Here is a 26591-nt window from a genome sequence, read left to right on the forward strand (position 1 = left end):
TCAGCACGTGTAAGTTACAGCACTTTTTATACGTAGTCCCCCCATTTCAGGGCATCATAATATTTGGGACAAATTGTGTCACAGGTGTTTCTGATTAGCCAGGTGTGAGCTTTCATTATCTAGTTTTGATACAAGCATTTGGATTTCCTTTGGAGTCTGTTATTGAAATTTGTCAACATGAGGACCAGAGTTGTGCCAATGAAGAACTAAGTAAGCCATAATGAGGCTGAGAAATAAGAAAAAAACTGTCAGAAATGTAGGCCAAACTTTAGGCTTACCAAAATCAACTGTGAGCTCTGATGAGCTCAGAAATCACAATGGGCCTGGAAGCCCAACAAAGATCTACAGAATAATTCTGGCCATAATGAAGAAAAAACCCCAACCAACTGTCAGAAACACTTTTCAGGAGTCAGCAATGGAAGTGTTAAAGACTGCTGTCCGCAGAAGACTTCACAAACAGAACTACAGAGGCTACATTGCAAGATACAAACCACAAGTTTTACAGCACCCCTCTCCCCCAAATTTGTGAAATATGGTGGTGGGGGTGTCATGGTTTGGGCATGTATGGCTGCCACAGATACTGGCTCACTTATCTTCACTGATGATGTAACAGCTGATAGCAGCAGCACAGATAAGGGGGTGGTTTGGATCTTGGGAAGTTCCTTTTGGCCTCCACACTTTGCTCTTGCCATCAGTCTGATACAAGTATATCTTGATGTCATCAGTCCACAAAACCTTTTTTTCAGAACTCGGAAGGCTCTTTTAGGTACTCTTTAGCAAACTGTAACTTGGCCATCCTGTTATTCCGGTTAACAAGTGGTTTGCATCTTGCAGCATAGCTGTAGTTCTGTTTGTGAAGTCTTCAGCGGACAGTAGTCATAGACACATCCACTCCTAAAGAGTGTTTCTAATCTGTCTGACAGGGGTTTTTTCTTCGTTATGGTGATAATTATTTGGCCATGTAGAGGCCTTACTTGGCCAACAAGTCCGTTTGTGATTCCTTAGCTTACAGTGATCTCTTTCTTCTTTATGATGTCCCAAAGAGTTGATTTTGTTAAGCCTATGTTTTGGCCTATTCCTCTGACATTTTTTCCCCCTTATTTCTCCTTGACAGTCATTGACACAACTCTGGTCCTCATGTTGACAAAGGAGAATAACAGACGCCAAAGCCAATCAAAAGCATAGTATGTGCACTATAAAAGCAATTCAACACACCTGACTAATGTGAAACAAGCCATTTGTCCCATTTATGGTGCCTTGAATTGGGGGGGGGGGGGGGGGGGGGGGGGGTTGCTAGGTATAAAAATTGTAATTTCTACACAGTGAAACCAAAACGTATAAAAAATACCCTTAAATGAAAGCTGAGCATGTGCACTTTGACCAAATGTAATTGTTTTATTATAAATCTAAAATGGTGGAGTACAGAGCTAAATCAAGAAAGTCTTCATCCCAAACATTATAGACCTAACTGTATACCATATATATATATATATATATATATGTGTGTGTGTGTGTGTGTGTGTGTGTAACAATGCCAGATTTTAGCTAAGAATTGAATTTAATTGAATGAAACTATATTTCCTTTCATCATATATTTTCTTTTTTTCAGATTATACATCATTTCTTTCTTTTTGAGCTCTTGGTATAAACATTTATAGGCTGTATACGCTTTTATTTTGACATTTTTGTACAGGGAAAACTGAAGTTAATATCTTACATGTGCCATGGCTTCTGGAAGCCCGAGGCAAAAAAAATTTGCCCTTTTGTCATTTTTATGGGTGTCTCATAGGGACATTTGACATTAAAAAAAAGGACTTTACATTTATTTGTAGTAACTTGCGACATTAACACGAGTGTATTCATTAATTTGTATGTGCTATTTTATAAAGCAACAAATCTTCACTGTACTTCTTAACAATGCAGATTAAATACGAAATTCTTAAGTCTTCTTATGAAACCGTTTAAATTCCGTACACGAATACCTTAACTATGCTATTTTATTTTGATATTTTGGTCATAGGGGACACCGGAAGTTTGAAGCTCACTTCTCTGTAGTCACACTGCTAGGCAACAATAACAGAAAGCACAGTGGCGTGGTCTCTTGTGTTTGCGCAGAGGGTGGCTATAATTTTTAAATATACTCTTCGTTTTTTTGAGGTTTAGGTACACTATTAAACTATGGATAATGAAACGGTAAGTGCGCCGTCGGTGGCTGGAATCATTGGCCTGCGTGAAAACGTGGTAAATATGTTTATTTAGCTAGCTAAAGAACGTGATCTTGCTTGCTCACTTCTGTGGTAGGTAGCTTACATAGCAGATAGTGAATACATGCTCTGATTATTGTGTACGTCTTCAAGTTAACGTTATGCGTTTATTCTCAGATCCCGAAGGCACGGCCGAGACGGCTCGATCAGTTACCGCAGGTAAGTGGTAACGTAATGTGTTTTATTTGTTGCTTTCCTTTTGTTTAAAATGACTCCTGGAAACAATGGACGAGTTAACGTTAGTTGAGAAAACATTTTGCATGTTGTGAAAACAATCCATACCTGAAATTCACAAGCTGGTGCTACTTGGCTGGCATATTAGGGTTGGAAGTGAGGGTTTTCGGCTTTTGAGTGGTTGCTGTTTCAAATCCTAATTTAAAATATTATAAAATGTGGGACAAAGTCATTAAACTTTACTTGTAGTGAGAAATGCCTTCACAATTTTTTTTATCTCTATGTTGTTCTTGTCATTGTTTTGATTGTATGAATGCTTGACAGACACCATCATCATACCAATGTGTGTTGTTGTTATTTTACATGTTAATCAGCGATAAATTGAGATGGACTGTCAAATCTGTTTGTACAATTTCAGTGTGATTTTGATGAATCTGTGATCCATATGAATATATATTGGATAATAAATAGTACTCACTAGGCTTGGATCAGAATTTGGGCACGCTTGTAAATCTGTAGATTTAGCTGATATTTGGCAATATGTTTTGAAAGTACTTGTCAGAATGAACTGTAGTTACTGTGTCGCACTGTGGTCTCCTTTACCCCTCTGTTAAATACTTTATTCCTGTGTTAGTTGCTGTACCCCTCCTTTAACTAGTCGAGCTCTTAGACAGTGTACCCATCCTTGTATAGGTGCTTTCTGTCCTCGAGCTTTACACCAGTGCCTAACTCCAAATGTGAGACTGGTGCCATTATTCTGGTCAGTACTGCAGGTTTTCTGGTTGTGTCGCACTGTTGTTCAGCTTCCCCAGGTCCCTATTTGAAAAATAGTGACCCAAGCATGCAGACCACAGCACTTACTTCCTTCCTTGTCTGTGTACTTGGAGGAAATGCGCAGACAGTTTTCTCATGCTTATGTGGCGGGATGGGTTTATTCCTTTGATCGAGCATGTGCCTCCATATAAGCGCCTGTGCGTCTAGGGCTAGGCTGTTAACCGTCTCGTCCGTTCTCCAGCCAGATACGTTGCGTGAAAAGCTTAAGGAAGTATGTGCAGAAAGCCTGGCTGGCTTAGTTGTTTATTGTCAGAGATGCTCACGTCATTATAAATCCCACCCATACCATACGTGTAAACATCATACCGATGGCTGCTGCAGTCTGTAATTTGACCACCTGGTCCCTTCATCGTCACTGGTTGATAGCTAAGTGGATTAGAAGGCCTGAAAGCATGGATTTAAGGCAGGGAAAAGGTGTAGGCTAACCGGCTAAAACCAGGAGTGGAACCACGAAGGCTAAAATGGCTGGCGCTCACCGACTCGCACGGCCCGGTGCGGGCACAGAAATGCAGCTCCTCCCACTGCGCGTCCTCCGCGCTCCTGCGGCTCGGTAATCCCGTCCAGCGCGGGTGTACTTTCAGTGCGGGATTAGGGCGGGATTAGGCTGCAGCCCTAGCCGCGGTCAAACGGGATCGTTTTAGCCTTCCCCACTTCCCCTGCGGAATGGGGAGAAAGCACGCGGTAAGTGGCGCTCCGCTCCAGAGTGTGTGGGGAATAACGTGAGGATCGTACTGTGGCAATCCGTCGCGCGCTCAAGGAACCCTTGGGGTTTGGGTAGGCCGGTGAGATACTGACGTGCAGTTTATAACGGGCGTGTTTTGTACAAGCCGGGTGATGTGGCTGTAAATCTGTACGTCTGTAGTGTTACGTGCAGTTGTGTTTTTGTCTTGTGGGAGAATACTGTACGGTCTGAACAGACGAGACCAGCGCTTTAGTGAGCTTGACTTTTGACTTTCTCGTCAGCTTGCTTTCTCTTTCAGGGGATTAGCTAGATCACAACACGGTGGACAGTGTTGCTCAGTTGTGTAACGAGACTTTGAATTGCTTTGTTAGGTCTTTGTGCTGTTCTACGTTTGGAGACAGATTTGACAAGATTTCACGGCTGATAAATGCTGTTTAATCGTCACCAAAACATAAACGGGTTTAGATGCTGAAAGACGTGTGTGAGGAGTTCCCTCAGTCACGGTGGTTGGTGACGTGAGATTGGGTGATTAGGGTCTTATCCAGACCTGATTATCCTGCACGTGCGTGTGTGTTTGTGTGTGTATGTGTGTTTGTCATGAGTATTTGAGTGCATTTGTGTGTACTCATTGCTATTCCAAATACAGCTGGATTGGTGATGGGTGTCTTGGTTAAAGCCGCACCAGTGTGTTAGCCCAGTTCTGCATAGTCTCACCCATTGGTCACTGTGCCTGACTTTGCAAAGCGTCAAATCTTCCAGATTGTTCTTAAAATGGCATGTGAAAAATGCACATGTACACAGGCAATTCTATTTGCAGTCAGAACCAGAAACCATCAGTGTCATTGTCAATAGACAAACTAGGCAAAACCAGTCTGTCAAAAGAAGCAGCCTTCTGTGCCCATCTGTTTTTAACTGACAGTGTAGGCTGTAGCCTTTGCACAGAGTACTGATGTGGCTGCTGTGCTTCTCTGGATCAGATGCTCTATGTGATGAAGTGTATTTGTGAAACTCTGTCCTGCATTTCTCTTTTCAGCGTGGACCACGTGCTCTACCCCCTATGCCAAGGTGAGTCAGTGCATTATATCAATAAACTGACTGGAGTCAGTGCAGTAAATCAGTGAACTCTGACAGGAGTCAATGCATTAAATCAGTAAACTGTGACAGGAGTCAGTGCATTAAATCAGTTAACTCTGACAGGAGTCAGTGCATTAAATCAGTAAACTCTGACTCTGTTAGATGCCATTGTGAAATCAATACCTTGTTTATACTGCATCTCTGTGTCTTTTGAACAATAAAAGAATAAGAAATTGTGGGAGGGACTTCATATCCTCTGTGCAGGAACCTTATTGGCTTCTCTGTCACCAGTCATAGAGACATGGACATGGCTGCTGGAGCAGATAGGGGCACTAGCTGTCAGTCATTTAAAATTTGAGCTGGCGACTGCGTCACAGAGCTGGATTAGCATATAATCCACTCATCTGTAAGCTCCTGACCAAGAGAGCTATATCCAGCAGGCCTCTACCAGCTGAGCTTCCAGCCCTTTCTCAGCAGTTGTGACTTGTTGTGAGCTGTGTCTTGGAACTCCTTCATTTGAGTTTGACTGCGTAATTGGTATTGACTGCTTAATTGGAATAGACTGCTTAATTGGAATTGACTGCTTAATTTGAGTTTGACTGCTTAATTTGAGTTTGACTGCTTAATTTGAGTTTGACTGCCGTATTGAAGTTTGCCTTTATAATTGAAGTTTGACTATAATTAGACTTGTTCATGTGTAAAGTACCATTTTTATCTCTCTCTCTCTCATGCTCGTGGACAAATGAAGTCAAGATACAGGAGGTAGGCTTGTTTCTGTTGCCATGGGTGATCTCCAAGGTGACGTCACTCTCTGGGGCAGTGTCACAGGGCAATACCGTTCCCCCGGATACACAGAACCAGAGGAATACTGGAAACTGGGCCAAGACTGCTGGTCCTTTGCTTTCCTGTAGAGTGCAGCTGTGTAACAGTGATAAATCCAGGCTCAATGCTATACTAGCACAGGAAAATCAAACGACAATTTTATTTGTATAGCGCTTCTTACAGAAAACTGTCACAAAGATGCTTTGCGGATTAGCAAAATGCTTCACAGAGTAGCTCACCAGGCAGAACACCTGTGTAAGGCACAGTTTACAGAGAAACACACACACATGCATGCACACACACACACACATGTATGCACTAAGCCTGATGAGTGGCATGTACAGCACAGATTTGCCCGTTTATTATGTTTTTTTATATGTCGTTATAATATCGGTTTTATTCATTTAGATGAGATGCCGCTTGCCAAAACCAGGAAGAAGAAGTCCAAAAAAGATGCCAATGGTGTGGGAGACCCAGAAGGTGTGTTTAACGTGAAATGAACTTCATTGATTGGCTCAGAGCGTGGGCTCAACATGGAATGAACTTCAATGGTTGGCTCTGAGTGTGGGCTCAACGTAGAACAAACTTCAGCAATTGGTTCAGAGTGTGGTTTTAACAGGGAGTGAGCTCAGGTGATTGGCTCAGAAGCCTGGTGTTACAGTGACGGCTCTTCAGTGATTGGCCTGTGCGCTAACGCTGGTGTTGGCTGTCCTATCCGTGCAGAGCCCGGGACGGAGATGGGAGGGGTGGGGAGCCGAAGGCCGTCCGAGAGCAGGGAGCCCCTGACCCCTGAACCGCAGGACGTCCCACCACAGAGGAAGAAGAAGAAGAAGAAGGTGCAGAATTCAGGTAATCCGGCCAAACATGGAGAGTCAACTCAACTCAGAGAATTACGCAATATAAAACGACTTTGGGAGGGGGAAAGGGTGGAAGGGGCGTGGCCAAAGATGTTGAAATATTAAAATAAGAATGCAACAAGTGTCTACTACATTATAATAAGGAGTGTACACTACAGTGTTCTTACACATATTGAACAGAATTCAATGGATACTTATTAATGAGTGTATACAACATTACTCTTATCAGGGTTCAGTAGAATATTAGTGAATGTACACAACATTTTTATGAGTGTGCACAAAAATATTTTAGGGAGTGTGCACTACAATATTTTTGGTAGTGTTCAATAGGTTATTAATAAGTGTATTCTGCATTATTATAATGAGTGGATGCAACATAATAATAATAATTGTTCATAACATTATTATAAGAAGTGTACACTACATTATTCTTGCAAGGGATCAATAGATTATTATTATGTGTATGCTACGTTATTGCCATAAATGGATTTCACATATAATGGGTTAATTCTATGTTATGATAAGTATAAGGTGAATTATTATTGGGAGTAATGGGCATCAGGACGAAACAGAATGGTACATTCTGAATCATTCAGAATTGTACAACAGTACCAATGTGTTTTTGATCTGAAGTGTTCATTGGCTTATTAATTTTTTGGAAGATTTGGAGGGGGACCCCACGGGCCAGCCGGAGCTGGTGAACAGCGACGGGGCGGAGCAGCACACGGACGGGGAGGAGGTGCCCCGAAAACCCAAGAGGAAGAAGTGAGTTCAGCGGCTCCTGTCAGGAAGGGAGCTGCTTATGGGCGTGCATGGCTGAAACGGCTGGCCTCTCTCTCTCTCTCTCTCTCTCTTTCTCCACAGGAAGCTGAGGACCTCGGAAGTGCAGTGCGCAAATGAGCTGGGCGTGGAGGATGATGACATCATCACGGACGCGCAGGCCCCCATCCCCCAGCATTCCCTGTTTTCTGCGCCCCTGGGTCAGAGCCAGCCGGTCGGGAAAGTTTTTGTGGAGAGGAACAGTGAGTATCTTCTGCAGTGACCCAACACGCCACTGCCCCAACACCACATTCCTGCACTAACTCAAAACCCCACTTCTGACCCAATAGCCCACTCCAAACCACTCTACGCTGCCCCAACACCCCACTCACCCAACACCCCAATCCAGCACCGCCACAACACCCCACTGATACAACACCCCACTCCACACCAGCACCCCACAGCAAACCACTCCAGCACTGCCCCAACACTCCACTCCACACCGGCACCCCACAGCAAACCGCTTTACACTGCACGAATGCCCCTCTCCACACTGCACCAACACCCCACATTGCTATGCCCCAACAACCTACCATGGTACAGTTTGAGTGTCAGGTTTGAGCAGTTACTGAGCACCCAGCTGTATAATAGAGTGTATGCTGTTTGCACACAGGTGAGTGAAAGTCGAAACAGGTTTGTGCAGGTCAGGCCAGATCAATGCAAAAGAGCACAGGTAAATGCAGGTGACTAAGTGCATTATGGCTTTGTGCAGGACGGTTGTAGTAAGTGACTGAGTGCATTATCACTGTGTGCAGGACGGTTGTAGGTAGATGACTGAGTGCATTATCACTGTGCAGGGCGGTTGTAGATAGATGACTGAGTGCATTATCACTGTGTGCAGGACGGTTGTAGGTAGATGACTGAGTGCATTATCACTGTGTGCAGGATGGTTGTAGGTAGATGACTGAGTGCATTATCACTGTGTGCAGGACGGTTGTAGGTAGATGACTGAGTGCATTATCACTGTGTGCAGGACGGTTGTAGGTAGGTGACTGAGTGCATTATCACTGTGCAGGGCGGTTGTAGATATATGACTGAGTGCATTATCACTGTGTGCAGGACGGTTGTAGGTAGATGACTGAGTGCATTATCACTGTGTGCAGGACGGTTGTAGGTAGATGACTGAGTGCATTATCACTGTGTGCAGGACGGTTGTAGGTAGGTGACTGAGTGCATTATCACTGTGTGCAGGACGGTTGTAGGTAGATGACTGAGTGCATTATCACTGTGTGCAGGACGGTTGTAGGTAGGTGACTGAGTGCATTATCACTGTGTGCAGGGCGGTTGTAGGTAGATGACTGAGTGCATTATCACTGTGTGCAGGACGGTTGTAGGTAGATGACTGAGTGCATTATCACTGTGCAGGACGGTTGTAGTAAGTGACTGAGTGCATTATCACTGTGTGCAGGGCGGTTGTAGGTAGATGACTGAGTGCATTATCACTGTGTGCAGGGCTGTTGTAGATAGGTGACTGAGTGCATTATCACTGTGCAGGGCGGTTGTAGGTAGATGACAGTGCATTATCACTGTGTGCAGGACGGTTGTAGGTAGATGACTGAGTGCATTATCACTGCAGGGCGGTTGTAGATAGATGACAGTGCATTATCACTGTGTGCAGGACGGTAGTAGGTAGGTGACTGAGTGCATTATCACTGTGTGCAGGACGGTTGAAGATAGATGACTGAGTGCATTATCACTGTGTGCAGGACGGTTGTAGGTAGGTGACTGAGTGCATTATCACTGTGTGCAGGATGGTTGTAGATGACTGAGTGCATTATCACTGTGCAGGGCGGGTGTAGGTAGATGACTGAGTGCATTATCACTGTGTGCAGGATGGTTGTAGGTAGATGACTGAGTGCATTATCACTGTGTGCAGGACGGTTGTAGGTAGGTGACTGAGTGCATTATCACTGTGTGCAGGACGGTTGTAGGTAGATGACTGAGTGCATTATCACTGTGTGCAGGACGATTGTAGGTAGGTGACTGAGTGCATTATGACTGTGCAGGGCGGTTGTAGATAGATGACTGAGTGCATTATCACTGTGCAGGACGGTTGTAGGTAGATGACTGAGTGCATTATCACTGTGCAGGACGGTTGTAGGTAGGTGACTGAGTGCATTATCACTGTGTGCAGGACGGTTGTAGATAGATGACAGTGCATTATCACTGTGTGCAGGACGGTTGTAGGTAGATGACTGAGTGCATTATCACTGTGCAGGACGGTTGTAGGTAGATGACTGAGTGCATTATCACTGTGCAGGACGGTTGTAGGTAGATGACTGAGTGCATTATCACTGTGCAGGACGGTTGTAGGTAGGTGACTGAGTGCATTATCACTGTGTGCAGGACGGTTGTAGATAGATGACAGTGCATTATCACTGTGTGCAGGACGGTTGTAGTAAGTGGCTGAGTGCATTATCACTGTGTGCAGGACAGTTGTAGGTAGGTGACTGAGTGCATTATCACTGTGTGCAGGACGGTTGTAGGTAGGTGACTGAGTGCATTATCACTGTGTGCAGGACGGTTGTAGGTAGATGACTGAGTGCATTATCACTGCAGGACGGTAGTAGGTAGGTGACTGAGTGCATTATCACTGTGTGCAGGACGGTTGAAGATAGATGACTGAGTGCATTATCACTGTGTGCAGGACGGTTGTAGGTAGGTGACTGAGTGCATTATCACTGTGCAGGACGGTTGTAGGTAGATGACTGAGTGCATTATCACTGTGTGCAGGGCGGTTGTAGATAGATGACTGAGTGCATTATCACTGTGTGCAGGACGGTTGTAGATAGATGACTGAGTGCATTATCACTGTGCAGGGCGGTTGTAGGTAGGTGACTGAGTGCATTATCACTGTGCAGGACGGTTGTAGTAAGTGACTGAGTGCATTATCACTGTGCAGGACGGTTGTAGGTAGGTGACTGAGTGCATTATCACTGTGCAGGACGGTTGTAGTAAGTGACTGAGTGCATTATCACTGTGCAGGACGGTTGTAGGTAGGTGACTGAGTGCATTATCACTGTGTGCAGGACGGTTGTAGTAAGTGACTGAGTGCATTATCACTGTGTGCAGGGCGGTTGTAGTAAGTGACTGAGTGCATTATCACTGTGTGCAGGGCGGTTCCAAGCAGCAGACCGTTTGGACCTGGGCAAGCCCAGCGACCAGCCGGATGACCTGATGGAGGTGAAGCCGCTGTGGACCACTCGGGACGTGGCCATGAGAGTGCACAGCGGCTTCAGGTGGGACCCTCGCCTGCTAAATTCACACCCAAGTCATGTGACTTCAACCGGTACTGCCCTTTTCACAAGGGAATTTCCCAGGTGACTTGCTAGCGTGTGCATGTGGTCAGACTCAAACGCATGCAATACGGATATAATATGAAAGGATGTTTCAAGTTGTGGCTGGGGAAGCAATGTGACGCAACCTTATTTGATCGGAGACCGACGTATCCCATTAGTACGCCTTAAACCTATGAACAGAAAGGAAGTATTTTTTTCTTGAATGGGCAAAAAAACACCCGAAAAGTGTGCGTTGGTGAGGAGAAAAATATAGAGCCTCTTTGTAGTGTAATGGGTAAGGAGTTGGTCTTGTAACCTAAAGATCACAGGTTCGATTCCCCAGTAGGACACTGCTGTTGTACACTTGAGCAAGGCGCTTAACCTGTATTGCTTCAATGTATATCCAGCTGTATAATTGGATACAGTGTAAATGCTATGTAAAAAAACGTTGTGTAATTCGCTCTGGATAAGAGCGTCTGCCAAAATGCCTGTAAAAAAATGTAATGTCATTTTATTTATTTCCCTAAGTGTAGGGCTGTGCGTAGTGTTTGCATAATGTTCGTGTGAATGCGCGTCTCTGCAGGGTGATAGGGCTGTTCTCCCATGGGTTCCTGGCGGGCTACGCGGTGTGGAACATCATCGTGGTGTACGTGCTGGCGGGGGAGCAGCTGTCCAATCTGCCCAACCTGCTGCAGCAGTACCACCCGCTGGCCTACCCCGCCCAGTCACTGCTCTACCTGCTGCTCGCCATCAGCACTGTCTCCGCCTTCGACAGGTACGACTCACCTGTGTGTGTGCGCACGTGTGTGCGTGTGCATGTGCGTGTGTGTGCGTGTGTGCGTGCGCGCTTGCGTGTGTGGTGTGTGTGTGTGTGTGTTCATTTGCATGATAGCAGCAGTAGAATGAATTCTGAAGCGTACAGAAATGTCTTTTCTGCTCAACTTCAAGCCAATGTCTCCAAACTCATTGGATGGTGCTTCATCCCACCGCTAATGCAACTGCTAAAACATACTGCCTAAGAGATTCCAAAAACTGGATAATTCTTAACTGGCCAAGTCTGTCAACCGATCTGAATCTAATTGAAGAAGCGTTTCATATGCCGAAGAGAAAACTTACGTAAGGCAACTAGCCACTGAAACAAGTAAGAGCTGAAGATTGCTACAGTACCGGCCTGGCTGAGCATCACCAGAGAAGATAGTCAACATGTGGTGATGTCTATGCGTCGCAGACTTCAAGCTGTCATTGCATGCAAAGGATATGCGACAAAGTATTAAATATGGCTACTTTCATTTATGTAACATTAATATGTCCCAAACATTATGGTGCCTTGAAATGGGGGTGGGGTATTTATAAAAAGGTCTGTAATTTCTACTTGGTGAAACCAAACAAAAAAAAATACCCTTAAATAAAAGCTGAGAATGTGCACTTTAACCACATGTGAATTGTTTGATTACTTAGTAATACCTTTCTCAATGCAAATGACCTCTCTCTCACACATACACATACAGATACTCATACTCATACACGTACACATACCCACACGTATGACTCTCCCGTTTTGACACCTCTTCCTCTCTTCCTCTCTCTCAGGGTGAATCTGGCTAAGGCCTCCATGGCTCTGAGGGGGTTTCTCACCCTGGATCCTGCAGCACTCGCCTCCTTCTGTAAGTGACGTCCGACAGTCCTCTCACTCAAATTCTGTTCAGTTACTTCATTTCGTCAGTAAGCCAATCAGGAAATCTCAACTCAACTTTGTGTTGTACATAATGCAGTGGTTTGTGCAGTCCACGCAGTGGTTCATGTAGTGCGTAATGCAGTGGTTTGTGCACAGTGGTCTCTGCAATCCACACAGTGGTTTATGTAGTGCATAATGCAGTGGTTTATGTAGTGCATAATGCAGTGGTTTATGTAGCAAATAATGTAGAGGTTTATGTAGTGCGTAATGCAGTGGTTTGTGCACAGTAGCCTCTGCAATCCACACAGTGGTTTATGTAGTGCATAATGAAGTGGTTTATGTAGTGCATAATGCAGTGGTTTGTGCACAGTGGTCTCTGCAATCCACACAGTGGTTTATGTAGTGCGTAATGCAGTGGTTTATGTAGTGCATAATGCAGTGTTTTATGTAGTGCATAATGCAGTGGTTTGTGCACAGTGGTCTCTGCAATCCACACAGTGGTTTATGTAGCACATAATGCAGTGATTTATGTAGTGCATAATGCAGTGGTTTGTGCACAGTGGTCTCTGCAATCCACACAGTGGTTTATGTAGTGCGTAATGCAGTGGTTTATGTAGCGCATAATGCAGTGGTTTATGTAGTGCGTAATGCAGTGGTTTATGTAGCGCATAATGCAGTGGTTTATGTAGTGCGTAATGCAGTGGTTTATGTAGCGCATAATGCAGTGGTTTGCGCACAGTGGTTCGTACAGAGCATTAACCTTAGCCTTTACCTCTCCCCCTGCAGTGTACTTTGCTGCTCTTATCCTGTCTCTCAGCCAGCAGATGACCAGTGACCGCATCAACCTCTACCCATCCGCCAACCAGAGCCTGTGGTGAGGGCGCCGCTCTTCGTCCTCCTGTACTTCTCATCTTACCGTTCACCCCGAATTTCAGAGCTCACTGCCCTCCCTCCCCTTCACAGGCCCCCCGGCTCAGAGCAGCAGATTCTGCAGCCCTGGATCGTGGTTAACCTGGTGGTGGCGCTATTTGTGGGCCTGGCCTGGGTCTTCATCTCCACACGGCCCGAGATGGACTACACTGAAGGTGAGAGCATTGGCCCCAATCAGAGTCATGTGACTAACTGCAACTCTCTGATACTGTTCCATTATACAGCTAGGGCCAATCAGAGTCTGATCTGTGGGAAAGGGCTATAATGAGCCAGCCTGAGTCCAGCTCTACAGTGGCCTGGTTCAGCACTACAGTGGGAAAGGGCTGTAATGAGCCAGCCTGAGTCCAGCTCTACAGTGGTCTGGTTCAGCTGTACAGTGGGAAAGGGCTATAATGGGCCAGCCTGAGTCCAGCTCTACAGTGGCCTGGTTCAGCTCTACAGTGGGAAAGGGCTATAATGAGCCAGCCTGAGTCCATCTCTACAGTGGCCTGGTTCAGCTCTACAGTGGGAAAGGGCTATAATGAGCCAGCCTGAGTCCAGCTCTACAGTGGCCTGGTTTCAGCTGTACAGTGGGAAAGGGCTATAATGAACCAGCCTGGTTCCAACTGTACAGAGGGAAAGGGGTATAACAAGCCAGCCTGGTTCTAGTTCGACAGTCAGAACAGGGTTTGAGTTGATAGAAAAACTGTTGCAGTCATAGTTAAAAATCAACATATTTACTCATCAGGGAACACTTGCCATGAATTATTTTAAAGTGTTTTGTTGTATTATTCACGTGTGTTAATTGTCTCTCTCTCTCTCTTTCTCTCATACAGAGTTCTTAATGGCCATGGAGGTGGAGGAGTACCCCAGACTAGATGATAAAGCTGAAAACCCAGCCTGAAGGAGCTGTAGCCATGTTTGTGTTTACAATATGTTTCAATATGTTTAAATTTGCATTCTCGTTGTTTGTGGTATTGACAGACTAAATGTGTTTGATGTATTTAAGAATATATTTTTGTATCACCGTGTATTATAATGTGTATACATGTAGATATTTTTATTTTGCACGTCGTTTTCTTTTTTTAAATACAATGCTATACTCTCCACTCATCTGGGTAAATTGTATTATTTTTGTGTGTGTTCTGCGGTAATTCTGGAGGGCTTTGCTTGTTTTCCCAGGGCATCTGTGCTCACATTAAATTAGGAAACCCAATAGCCAATCAACAGTTAAACACCCGGTACACACAATGATTATTTTACTGATTCTTTAATAACATTCAAACCTTCACATTTGAAATGCAAACACGTGAATGCATGCCCAATCGTTTGGATTTATTTCTTGGGTCCCAAATATATGATCAAAATCACAGCTTGAAAACAATGACTGCTATAGCTACGGAAGGGTATGGCTGATACCCAGTGTGTGTATGGTTGTGTGTATGGGTGTACGGTATGGTCATGTAATAATGGGAGCCCAGAGGAAAAGGGGGGTGATAGTATCCATCTATAATGCAGAGCACAAGGTAATTTAAAATGAATTCTCTTCAACTAATAATGTACTTTCGTTCAAATCCCAATTGTGCCAGTACTGACTGGTTCGCAATGCACATCGGCACTTACGTTGCCCAGGAATGCCAGTTTCAGTTGGCCGGGACAAAAGGCTGGAATTTTGCCTTAGTTTAGTGCTTATAAATACAATTGGAAATTCTGAACAGCAGAGTAGGTTTTGGGGAGTTGTAAAGCAATTGTACAAAAAGTACATTCATTAAAGCAAATTTATACAAGAATGGAAAAAAATGTAATCTCACCAAAAAGACTACTTGGCACATAGGAATTCCTGTGTCCTATTCATAGAGTACAATGTTCTTTTTGGATTTACATTTTAATACTGTGCTTATAATTATGCAAATCCCAAGCCTAGTTACATCCACTGCTGGAGTAAGCCCTGCTGGATGTACAGTGTTTGATTTGCAAACATTTGAAAATTTTACATGTAACAGGCTATCAGAACAAATGAACAAATAAATATATAAATAAAACTAAGAAGCAAGTGGGAAAAGAATAGCTAACAAAGATATAACAAAAGGTCCTGGGCCATTAAATGCCAAGGTAACCAAAACTGGATCATTAAAACTAACAAATGTTAAATTAACAAGCAAAGAAAAGAAATAAAGAATCTTTGCCTACCAATGGGTAAAAAAAGACATCTGGCATCAGTGAGGAATCTAGCGGGAATAGGTTGGAATGTAGTTAGTATTTGTATCATCATAATGTGTGAACACCATTAATGAAGCGTGTCCCGGTGGTGCGGCAGCGTCAGAATTCCTCTGTCCTTTACTGCCACCCAGTGGAAGAAGGATATTGTGCATGATAAACATAACTTTATGAAAGGCAACATGGTGAGATTGCCTATATAACTAGAAGGCTTTGGAATTACTTTGACATGTATTTATAATGTATTATCAACCAAATAATGGGCATGCTTTGTTAAACAAGCAAAATAAATGAAAACAATTTTGAGGTAAGATTTCAAATATTTTCATAGGCTAGTATTCTCGTAATTCACGTCAAATTAGAGAATGTACTGGATTGAAAATATGAGACGTTCAATTCAGTAAAATAAGACAATACTGTGCAGCTTTGTGAGGTACAGAAAATAAATGCTATCACATAACAATTTTTGGAATTTATTATTCACTTAATAAAACTGCATGATTATAAAACTGAAAAGTATATTGTAAAAAAAAAAATTGTTGAGAATAAATTTGGGTTTAAATCGATGATAGACACCTCCTGTGTTTCCTGCTCATCTGCCATGTGTGATATTTACATATTTATCATACACAAAGTATTTCGACAGCAATGAGCAGTGAACACAGTACAGTTCTGACACGGTGAAGGACGGTGTCTGTTCTCTTTTTTCGAATCGCAGGCGAGATTATCGATGCGCTCTGCGATGTATTGTGTTAGTCTCAGTACAGGCAACCTAAACGATTACAGAGTTTTATGGCAGCAGATCAATTGTGGTAGACGTGGTAGGGTACGTGATGTCAGAGGCTCATCAGTAAAGAAAGCGCCCTAGGCTCTGAAGTTTATCTAAGTGGCCGCAGTTATTACAAAACAATTATAAAACAAAGAACAAATATGTTGGATTTTGCGATCTTTGCGGTCACATTTGTTGTTATCCTGGTCGGCGCAGTTTTGTATTTGTATCCGGTAAGGCAGTCCAAAAGAAAGGCTCTACGTCTAGAAGATAAATGTGACATTAAGTTAAATGACAGTGCTTTGTATTTTGATTGCATATTTGGTCGTGCGTTCATCGTCAAATAATGTGCTGTTTTGACGACATTGTTCGGTGTCAAGCCACTGCATTTAAATTGACAGCATTGCCATAATAATTAGCTTGTGCTAACTTCCTAGTTATAGCACATGCTTTTAAACAGAATTGGCTGGTTAAGATCGAAATCAGTTGCAGGCAGATTTTCACATGTACTGAAATTGATAGCACTTTTTCTGAACTAAGAATAACATGCATATGTTTAAAGAGCTGCCAATAACGTACTACAGTAGCTAACAAGTGATAGCTAGTGAGCACGGCTTGGACAGGACTGTACATCGCGTTTGGAATTGCAGAATAGAGTAATTCTAATATTTCAACATCTGCATATTTCCTTAGATTGGGGAAATATTCTAATATGATAAACGTATGCTGTTGCAACTCATGGGCAATCTGTATGCCACATTCCCTTTTAGAACCAGGCTATAGGCTGATTTTACCATGAACTTGCATGAAGGTCAGTTTATGGACATTTTCCACATTTGTATCTTCTGGTTTTTATTTGTTTATTTATTTTTAACTCAGTCAAGCAGACGAGCCTCTGGGATCCCAGGACTGAACCCTACAGAGGAGAAGTAAGTGTGGCTTTTCCTGTCCCTTTGTACTTTCTTTTTCCATCTGTGTCGTGGGGTTGCATGCTTTTCCCTATTGACCAGTGATGGGATGTATGTTTTTTCCCCTATTTTCCTGTGTGGATATACATTATATGACCAAAAGTATCAGGGCACCCCTTTGTCTGGGGCTGTTTTTCATGGTTTGGGCTAGGCCCCTTTGTTCCAGTGCAGGTAAATCTTAATGCTACAGCGTACAATGACATTCTGGACAACAGTTTGGGGAAGGCCCTTTTCTGTTTCAGCATGGCAGTGGCCCTGGGCACACAGCAAGGTCCATATAGAAATTGGTTTTGTTGAGAACAGTGTGCAAAAACATGACTGGCCTGCACAGAGCCCTGACTTCAACCCCATCCAACACCTTTGGGATCATTTGGAAAGCCAACTGCGAGCCAGGCCTTATCACCCAATCAGTTCCCGACCTCACTAATGCTCTTCTGGCTGAATGGAAGCAATTTCCTGCAGCAGTGCTCCAACATCTAGTATAAAGCCTCCCTAGAAGAGCAGAGGGTGGACCAACTTCAAATTAATGCCCATAATGATGAGATGCTGGATGTCAGGTGTCCACATACTTTTGGCCAGGTAGTGTGTATGTTTTTCCCTATTGCCTGTCTGGATATGTGTTTTTCCCGATTGACCAGTGAGCATATATGTTTACCTTCTGCCTCCTGTCAGGGATGGGAATCTGCAGGACATCGTGAGCAGAGGCAGCCTGCACGACTTCCTGGTCGGTCTGCACGACCGGTTCGGCCCGGCGGCCTCGTTCTGGTTCGGCCGCCGCCCCGTCGTCAGCCTTGGGTCCGTCGATCTGCTGCGGCAGCACGTGAACCCCAACCGCACCAGTGAGTACAGCGCATTACATCACACTGCACGTTACATTCATGCTGGGCGGCAGTGTAGTATAGTGGGTAAGGAATTGGTCTTGTAACCTGAAGGTCACAGGTTTGATTCCTGGGAAGGACACTGCAGTTGTGCCCTTGAGCAAGGTACAGTATATAACCAACTGTTTTGCATTGCCTCAGTATATATCCAACTGTATAAATGGATGCAATGTAAATGCTATGTAAAACTTGTTTAAGTTGCTCTGGATAAGACCGTCAGCTAAATGCCTGTAATGTAATGTTGCAGATGCTCCTGCTCTCCTGTGCGAGAGGGCACAAGATGGCGTAGCCTCCCTTGCCAGCCATGTGTTAGGCCTGAAATCCTGACTAAGCAGTAATTCGAGATGATGTATGCACTTAGCATTAGCGATCAAAAGCAGTGGTCATTAAAGCCAGTTGGATGGCAAGTCCAGCTAAAGCACAGATGTTTAGTGCAAGGATGTACCTGGGACTATATTGGGAGTAGGGGCTGCATCACTGCACCCAGTTACCCATCTGCCTTTTTAGCTGCCTTGTTAGCAGTCGTCGGGAAGTCCTGTGATACACTTTATAGTGCACTTTGGGTACATATCATCACGGCCTGGAGATGATGAGTGTGGCTGAGTGTGTACACACCCACCTAACGCAAAATGTTCTCACAATGTTACTGAAATGTTTTGTGAGAATGTTAGCTGTGAAGGCAGTGGAGGTCAGTGGTCCTAGAGGTCCGATTGAATCTCGTACAGACAACCGTTTAACTGGTTGTGTGGAAAAGTCGCTGGTACTAAGGGCTGTCTGCAAGAACACTCAAGAGTCAAACTCCAGTCAAGAACTTTGTTCAACGTACACTCGCTACAATCTCCTGCTGCTTTCCCATTGGCCACCTGTTCACACCCAGATCATGTATGTACAGTGGCTGAGATGAGGTGCTTGACTGTTGACCGTACACCTCTCTGTGATGGTGAATTTTTCTCACAGTCTGTAAAACTGCACCCCTATCCTCTGGTGCCAGGGTACAAACTGAGCCACACACCTTTAGGTCTTTTGGGCTGTTGACCTAGTAAGGTTCAGGTTTTTCCACTTCCGCAGCAGATATTTCTCAGTTTAATATAATCCTTGCCAGGTATCAGATGCAAGCTTTACCCTGCCGATGCTCTCAACAAAGTCCCTTTTGACCATATTTGGATCACAGCTCCTTTTCATTTCAAGTTCTTAATACATTTTTTTAGCAAAAAATAAAAAATAATAACAAGGCTCCATAACACCATTGCTTTACTTCAGCATTTTGATTGCTTTGCCTTTTAAAGAGGCCGCTGGCACCCATATTTACCTTTTATGCTTGATCTGCATTTTGTAATAAAATTTATTTCTCTCAAAACTCTCTTTTTAATATATTTTGTTGGTGTTTTCTGTCTTAAACTCTCCCAGAAGGATTTCTCTATCTGCCGTGAAGACTGCTGTGACTGCCTATTTTACTTTTATTTTGGAATGAATTTATGCATCATATGGAAAATGGCTTTGATTTCTTTTTACAGTCGTTTCACAGTTTTGCATTCTAAAAGTTTTACTCAACGGTTTTGTTATTAAATTGGTTCTCATTTAAAATTCACTCAGTTCGCTAAAATTATTTATGCGCCATAGAATTCGACTTCCCAGAATGAATCAAAAGTGACTGTTTTGCGGTCACTGAACCCCAGTGGCTCACCTACATGGGTACTCATCTGAGCAACTGACAGGCCTCCACAGATACATGTTTAGCTGCCATGTGATGAGCGAGGGTTAGCATTAGCATTACAAACTTTAGCCTTTCCTCCTTTATCCCCATTGCTATTTGCAGCGGACTCCTTTGAGACCATGCTGAAGTCGTTGCTGGGTTACCAGTCAGGATTGAGTGGGGATGCGACCGAAGCTTTGATGAGGAAGAAAGTGTACCAGGGCGCCATCGACCGCACGCTGGAACACGGCTTACCCACGCTGCTGAAGGTGTGCCGCCAATCTGCCCTTGCCCGTCTACACCTACCCCAACCTGTCCTCACTGCCCCACACCTGTCTGCACCTGCCCCAACCTGCTCCCACATGTCTACACCTGCCCCAACCTGTTCGCACTGCCTCATACCTGTCTGCACCTGCCCCAACCTGCTCCCACATGTCTACACCTGCCCCAAACTGTCCGCACTGCCCCACACCTGTCTGCACCTGCCCCAACCTGCTCCCACATGTCTACATCTTTCCCCAACCTACCCCCACCTGTCTACACCTGCCCTAATCTGCTCCCACCTGTCTACACCTTTCCCCAACCTACCCCCACCTGTCTACACCTGCCCCCACCTGTCTGAATCTCTGCCTCCGCATGTCTACCCCTGTCCCAGCCTGTGATTTCAGGCTAACTTTCCTCCCTTTGCATGCTGGGTAACAAAGCCCTGACTAGTGTAAACAAAGCTAGAGTTCATGTTTTACGCTTTGACACATTAGTTTTGGTTGATGTTTGCCCGTATGGAATTATCTGTGGAAGAGGGAAACAACCTTCATTCATAAATTAGCTTAAAGTTGTTAGACATGTTTATCCTAATTTAGCATGTGATCAGGTGTAACTTTTTTTGTTCATTTTAGAATCTGTTGTTCTTTGCTGTTGATCATTCAATGTAGTTTAATGCTCATTAAGATAGCTTTGGTCTTGTATGTATTATTTAGTTCAGGGTTGTGGGAAAGTTGGCATTCAGATCTGCTCCTACGTGCACTTGCTCCCTCTCTGGAGTATACTTCCCCCTCTGGGGAATTACTGCATTCGATCCCTGATCTTCATGGAATAAAAAAGCCATTTGGAAAAAAAACTAGCTGTGTTGGCACTCTGCCAGTCCAAAGTTAGACTTAAGAATGAACAAGAGCATCCTGGTTCACAGTAGAGCCAGTGAACCATTAATGGGGTCATCTGTCTCTTAGCCCCATAGGCCCCTCAGATTCATATCACTTCCTACTGACTGTAAAATTGGGTTATTTCAAAATAACCTAATTCATTGAACATATATGGAATTACATACTAGATAACGTGTCATCATATTAGCAAAGGAGCGCAAGTTAAACATAATCAGAAAATTCTGATCAGCGTGTATCGCAGTGAAATTTCCCCCAACCATATTTCCTCAAACCATACTTCCTAGTAAGTATGCCAGTGTATGAATTATCTCTTCATCTTTGTGCTGTGATGTTAATTACATTAATTACGGGCCTCTCTGTCCCGTCCTCTCTCTCTCTCTCTTTGTTCAGCTGGTGGAGGAGCTGACGCAGAAGTGGCTGTCCTTTCCCCCCTCCCAGCACACCCCTCTCTGCGCGCACCTGCTGGGGTTGGCCATGAAGGCTGTCACTCAGCTCTCCATGGGCAACCGTTTCCTTGACGACATCGAGGTCCTCCGCTTCCGCAAGAACCACGAAGTGGTGAGCAGCGTCCTCTAGTGTGTGTGTGTGTGTGTGTGTGTGTGTGTGTGTGTTTGCGTGTATGCGCGTGCATGTGTGTGTTTGTGTGTACATACATGTGTGTGCACAGGAGTGTGAGCGAGCGTCATACTTTCACTTTTTCTATCCTAACCTTTCTGTCCTCTGTGCCAATTGTATGTATGTAATTACATCTGATTGTACCATCCCCTTTGCCCCTACATGTACTTTTAAAATCAATTTTGATTTTTGTGTTTTTTTGCCTATCCTGTTTTTAATGTGTTGTACTGTGTCCTTGGGTTTCTTGAAAGACACATTGCAAATAAAATGTTTCATTATTATTATTATTATTATTATTATTCCGTTTGTGTGTGTACACGCTTTTTGGAGCTGGTGCTTATTTCTGTGCTGTTTTCCTCACCGTGCAGATCTGGTCAGAGATTGGCAGGGGTTATTTGGATGGGTCTCTGGAGAAGAGCTCCACCCGTAAGAAACGCTATGAGGAGGGTGAGTGAGACCTGGATCATCATACTGCATCATCGTGCATCACACTATAATAAAACTCAATTTTTAAGCTACTCACAAAAGTGTAAAAATTACTAGAATAAGACCAAGTTTAAAAAATGAATAAAGCTTGAAAGCCAGATGCCATATGTATATACCGTATTTATTAATGGTCCTAACAGAGTGCATGTGCTTGTCTGTGCATGTGTGCCTATGTGTATATGCATGTGTGCCTGTGTGTGTGGACGCGCATGTGTGTGTGTGTTTGTGTGTGTGTGTGTGTCTGCGTGTGTGTGTGTGTGTCTGCATGCGTGTGCGTGTGTTAAGCTCTTTCTGAGATGGAGTCTGTGCTGAAGTCGGTGGTGAGAGAGAGAAAGGGCGAGAGCTCCAGCCAATCTGCATTCATGGACTCCCTGCTGATGGCCAACCTCACAGAGAGACAGGTAATGCCTCCAGGTGCATTTACATGCACACTGATACCCTGATTATGGCAATACTCTGATTACTGAAATGGTCATGTAAAAGCCTTTATCTGATTATCGTTATGGGCGTAAGGTCATAATCAGCACATTCAAAACCTGGTTAATACACCTGGATTTTTGCCCAATTATTGGTGCTTGTAGACGTCTTACTCAGATTTATTTGGGTTTTTTGAAACTGTGCCTGTCAGGCAGAAGTCAGAGAAATGGCTGCTGTGTATGCCATTTTCCTTGAGCACATACCAACTATGGAAAGAATCATGTAAATGTGGCTATTGGACCAATCACATTACTTATGCCCATGTAATCTGAATACTGGCATAAACTGATTACTCCCAGTAATCAGGGTATTGGCCACCTAGAAACCAATACATCACTCAGGCTCATGCACATAGAGACAAGCACACCTGCACAGAGATGAACACTTAAAAGCAGTTAAAAAGACACGTTTCGCTGTAGTTAATGGACTCAGCTGTGTTCTCTGTACCGTGTTCCTGCAGGTTATGGAGGACAGTATGGTGTTCACTCTGGCGGGATGCGTCATCACTGCCAACCGTGAGTGTCGGGTGCACTGTAGCTCTAAACTGGGTTTGTCGCTTCTGTTGGTGCAGTTCTTTTACACTCTGAAGTAGGTTTTAGATTGTACTGTTATGTACCAGAGGAAACCTGGCAGAGTCATTTTTACCTGAGAATATCCGTAATGCAAGTGACAGATTCATATTGTGTTACAATTGACTAGAGTCTTCTGTATTTTCCAGGGGGCATTGTTTTCAGCTGTTGGATGTTAATTTCTGTTTACAAATACTGTAAATGCTGCTGTGCTAAATTTAAATATTTATATTAATACATAAATTAAATTTATATTTTTTGAGATTCATTAATAGCTGTGCATAATTTGTAGATGATATACAGGGTACATTTCAGTACTGCACACGATGTTGTTTTTGGCAATGATACAATGAAGATGCATTCCTGACAGCCAATTATTTCTTTTCCATGATTCATAAATGTAGGCTGCAAAGTAGAAAGAAAATAGATGTTAGGAATGTGGCTAGAGTTTAAAGAGGGAGCTTATAGAAGACGAAACTGAAATGGGTGCACGAGCCAACAAAATTTTTTTGAAAAACATTGCTTTGTTTTTTTTTTTTTGCTCTGCGTCTCATAGCCAGTAATCCTCCCTGCAGAATTACTGAAAGTTGACGTCCAAACTCTGTGAAGGACTGCTCACCAGCTGGTTGAAAGTGATTTGTGTGTGATTAAAAAGTAGCTTACTGAAACAGATATAAAAGTAGTGGGAATTCATCTTAATTTTGTTTTTGACCTCGTCTCTCGGATGGAGGAAGAGATGTAAGAAGGGTTGGACGTACCATATTTAACAAACACACGTCCCTAGACGGCATCTGTGCCTGGCTTTTTCAATGGGCCTCTCTCTAAGAGAAACACCTGGGGTTTCAGCTAGCTTTTCATCCCATTAGTGGTGGACTACTACTGTTACAGATGTGCTCTAGCAAATTAGTGTATGTCCTCTGGTCATACTAATCCAAAGCAAATAATGCTTAAGATTAGTCTTTAAGAATAATGCTTGGAAATACACACAAATACTTGTTCGCTCTGCATCAGATACAATAACATGTCTGTTTGTCGTGATTTTTTTTACCCAGTGTGCATCTGGGCAGTGTATTTCCTGTCGACGTCGGAGGAAGTGCAGGAGAAGCTGCACAGCGAGCTGCAGACCGTCCTGGGGGAGGAGCCTATTTCTCTGGACAAGATCCCCCAGCTCACGTGAGACCCAAGATTTTTACCCTGCGTGTGACATCACTCCGGGGGGGCCGGACGTTTCTAACGGCAGTGCGTCTGACTCTGCAGGTACTGCCGGCAGGTCCTGAACGAGACCGTGCGCACGGCCAAACTGACGCCCGTCGCGGCCCGAATGCAGGAGGTGGAGGGGAAGGTTGGCCAGCATGTCATTCCCAAAGAGGTGCTGATCCAATACAGTCTCGCTTGGTATTGCATATTAACTGCGTTTGCTTGTTTATAGTAGTGTGTGTGTGTGTGTGTGTGTGTATGTAAATGTGTGATGATGGGAAGGGGTGACCCTATGATTTTGAGGTATGGGAGAGGAATGGGGCAGAGGCTAATGCTAACAATGCCTGTTAACCTGAGACAACAGGCTACTAGCAGGGCAATACAAATGACAATGCTCTGTGTTTGCGCTGAATGGCATTTGCAGATGTGTGGCGTTAGCTGGGCTAGGATTTGGCAAAGCTAGTGCAGAAATGAATGGGAATGCTGTGTGTTTCAGACCCTAGTGATCTACGCCTTGGGTGTGGTCCTGCAGGACGCGGACACCTGGCCACTGCCCTACAGGTATGTGTAACTTCTCACCTGTCCAACACCACCAATGCTCCTCTAATCATAGGTACATTATTTGGTACAATGCCCTTTGTTTTACCAAAATGTCACCTACCGTCCTGATATGTCACGGTTGTCACCTGCATGTTCAGCCTCGCTTGTTCTCTTATGAGCAGTCCTGCCGTCTCCCTCTTTCGTGCAGGTTCGACCCCGATCGGTTTGAGGATGAAGCAGCCAAACGGAGCTTCGCTCTTCTTGGTTTCTCAGGGAACCAGGCCTGCCCCGAGCTTAGGTGAAGAGTGTGCGTGTGTATGCCTGTGTGTGTGTGTGTGTGTGTGTGTGTGCATGCATGTGCTTGTGTGCATGTTTGTGCGAATGTATACAACATGCTTGCGCTTTCTGTTTTAAACATTTGTTAGATCAGTTTCAGTATGATGTGAGAAGAGGTAAGATAACGTGCAATACATTAGAGCTGCTCGTTTCAATTGATCTTCAGTTTACTTTGTCCTTAAGCATTATTGGATAGGTACCATCAAACACAGCTCAGGGAATGTTTTGCTAGCTGTGTGCTTCACTGAATGTTGTGATATTGTAGATACAGATTTAAGGTTGTCAACACCTGAACACCACAAGACTCTCTAAACTCCATTCCATACAGAAATAATTACTTGAAGAGGTCCTTATGTAGTTCTGTTCTAGTTACTTTTTGCAGAGCAGGTGTTCCATCTATTCCTCGTACATTTTTTTGAAAGATGAAAGATTTTAATCATATATTTATGTGTCAGGCATCTGAAAAAATAATGCAGAGGATGGAAATGAGCAACTAACATCAAAGAATGCAAAAAATCCACCCAAAAACTGAGTCGGATATTGAATCAATAAAAAACAAGTTAGTGGGGGGGCATTGGAAGACGTGTGGTAGATTATGGAAGCGATGTGCAGTAAAGTATGGTGACCCTGGAACTGTCTCTCCCCCCCCCCCCCCCCCCCCCAGGTTTGCCTACACGGTGACTACCATCCTCCTCAGCACCTTGGTGCGCAAGCTAAAGTTCCATCAGATAAAGAGCCAGGTGATAGAGGCCAGGTATGAACTGGTGTCCACCCCTAAAGATGATACCTGGATCACTGTGAGCAGGAGGAGTTAACTCAATAGCTGTCCCAGATTTCATAGAGAGGAAGAGAGCATGTATCCTGACATGCATTTGTCAATTTATTCAAGCTTCCACTATCTACAACCCACATGATCAAATTTTTCATTGATGACACGCACCGATTTCAGGACAAGAACAGTATTAGTCTGGCTACTACATTTCAATCACATTTATCTGAGCTCTCATTTGAACAATAACTTTAATTAAACCTTAATTTGAAGTGAAAGTCTTACTCCTCCTGGGACGTGGGTGCCTTTCGTGGTGTAAGCCTTCATTGTCATGGAAACGGACCCCTTCAGCACCATTTCAGCCGACCTTAGCCTCGGTGCTCGGACAAACACGGTGTGAAAGCACCGGATCTTAAACATCTCCCACCTTACACTTTTGACACGATGAGAATTACACTTTTTTTTTGTAAATAAAATTACCTTGAACACTTGGTCTGTTTTACATTTATTTAAATAACCTGCAGGTGTG

The 26591-nt window shown here is 44.0% G+C and overlaps 2 protein-coding genes and 1 long non-coding RNA gene across 3 annotated transcripts; all 3 read left to right on the plus strand.

The window, feature by feature from the left end:
* Window positions 1-2038: 2038 nt before the first annotated feature.
* Window positions 2039-14499, plus strand: tmem237a (transmembrane protein 237a). Its single transcript, XM_035392686.1, has 14 exons — window positions 2039-2193; window positions 2382-2423; window positions 4988-5019; window positions 5777-5790; window positions 6259-6330; window positions 6574-6699; window positions 7370-7472; window positions 7572-7729; window positions 10642-10765; window positions 11388-11579; window positions 12395-12468; window positions 13266-13353; window positions 13443-13564; window positions 14225-14499. Exons 1-14 carry the CDS (start codon window positions 2179-2181, stop codon window positions 14290-14292), a joined length of 1230 nt encoding a protein of 409 aa, XP_035248577.1. The 5' UTR covers window positions 2039-2178; the 3' UTR covers window positions 14293-14499.
* LOC118213667 lies at window positions 7738-10624 on the plus strand. Its single transcript, XR_004762484.1, has 3 exons — window positions 7738-8510; window positions 8597-10056; window positions 10097-10624. It is a non-coding gene; the product is annotated as an uncharacterized LOC118213667 (long non-coding RNA).
* A 1879-nt stretch (window positions 14500-16378) lies between the features above and the next one.
* Window positions 16379-26553, plus strand: LOC118214047 (cytochrome P450 20A1). The gene is made up of 13 exons (XM_035393482.1): window positions 16379-16607; window positions 17254-17303; window positions 18015-18181; window positions 20037-20182; window positions 21464-21631; window positions 22057-22135; window positions 22460-22575; window positions 23112-23166; window positions 24273-24393; window positions 24478-24589; window positions 24914-24978; window positions 25166-25255; window positions 25958-26553. The coding sequence occupies exons 1-13, from the start codon at window positions 16536-16538 to the stop codon at window positions 26106-26108; spliced, it is 1392 nt and encodes a 463-aa protein (XP_035249373.1). The 5' UTR covers window positions 16379-16535; the 3' UTR covers window positions 26109-26553.
* Window positions 26554-26591: the final 38 nt, after the last annotated feature.

This window comes from Anguilla anguilla, chromosome 15, assembly GCF_013347855.1.
Source record: "Anguilla anguilla isolate fAngAng1 chromosome 15, fAngAng1.pri, whole genome shotgun sequence".
Taxonomy (NCBI): domain Eukaryota; kingdom Metazoa; phylum Chordata; class Actinopteri; order Anguilliformes; family Anguillidae; genus Anguilla; species Anguilla anguilla.

Bases quoted from the DNA above. Each gene is read 5' to 3' on its own strand.
- tmem237a (XM_035392686.1), top strand. The intron at 6,700-7,369 runs GTAATCCGGCCA...ATTTTTTGGAAG, and splicing joins GAAGAAGGTGCAGAATTCAG to ATTTGGAGGGGGACCCCACG. The intron at 13,354-13,442 runs GTGAGGGCGCCG...TCCCCTTCACAG, and splicing joins TCCGCCAACCAGAGCCTGTG to GCCCCCCGGCTCAGAGCAGC.
- LOC118214047 (XM_035393482.1), top strand. From the start codon at position 16,536: ATGTTGGATTTTGCGATCTTTGCGGTCACATTTGTTGTTATCCTGGTC. The intron at 16,608-17,253 runs GTAAGGCAGTCC...TTTTTAACTCAG, and splicing joins CAGTTTTGTATTTGTATCCG to TCAAGCAGACGAGCCTCTGG. The intron at 24,979-25,165 runs GTATGTGTAACT...TCTTTCGTGCAG, and splicing joins ACCTGGCCACTGCCCTACAG to GTTCGACCCCGATCGGTTTG.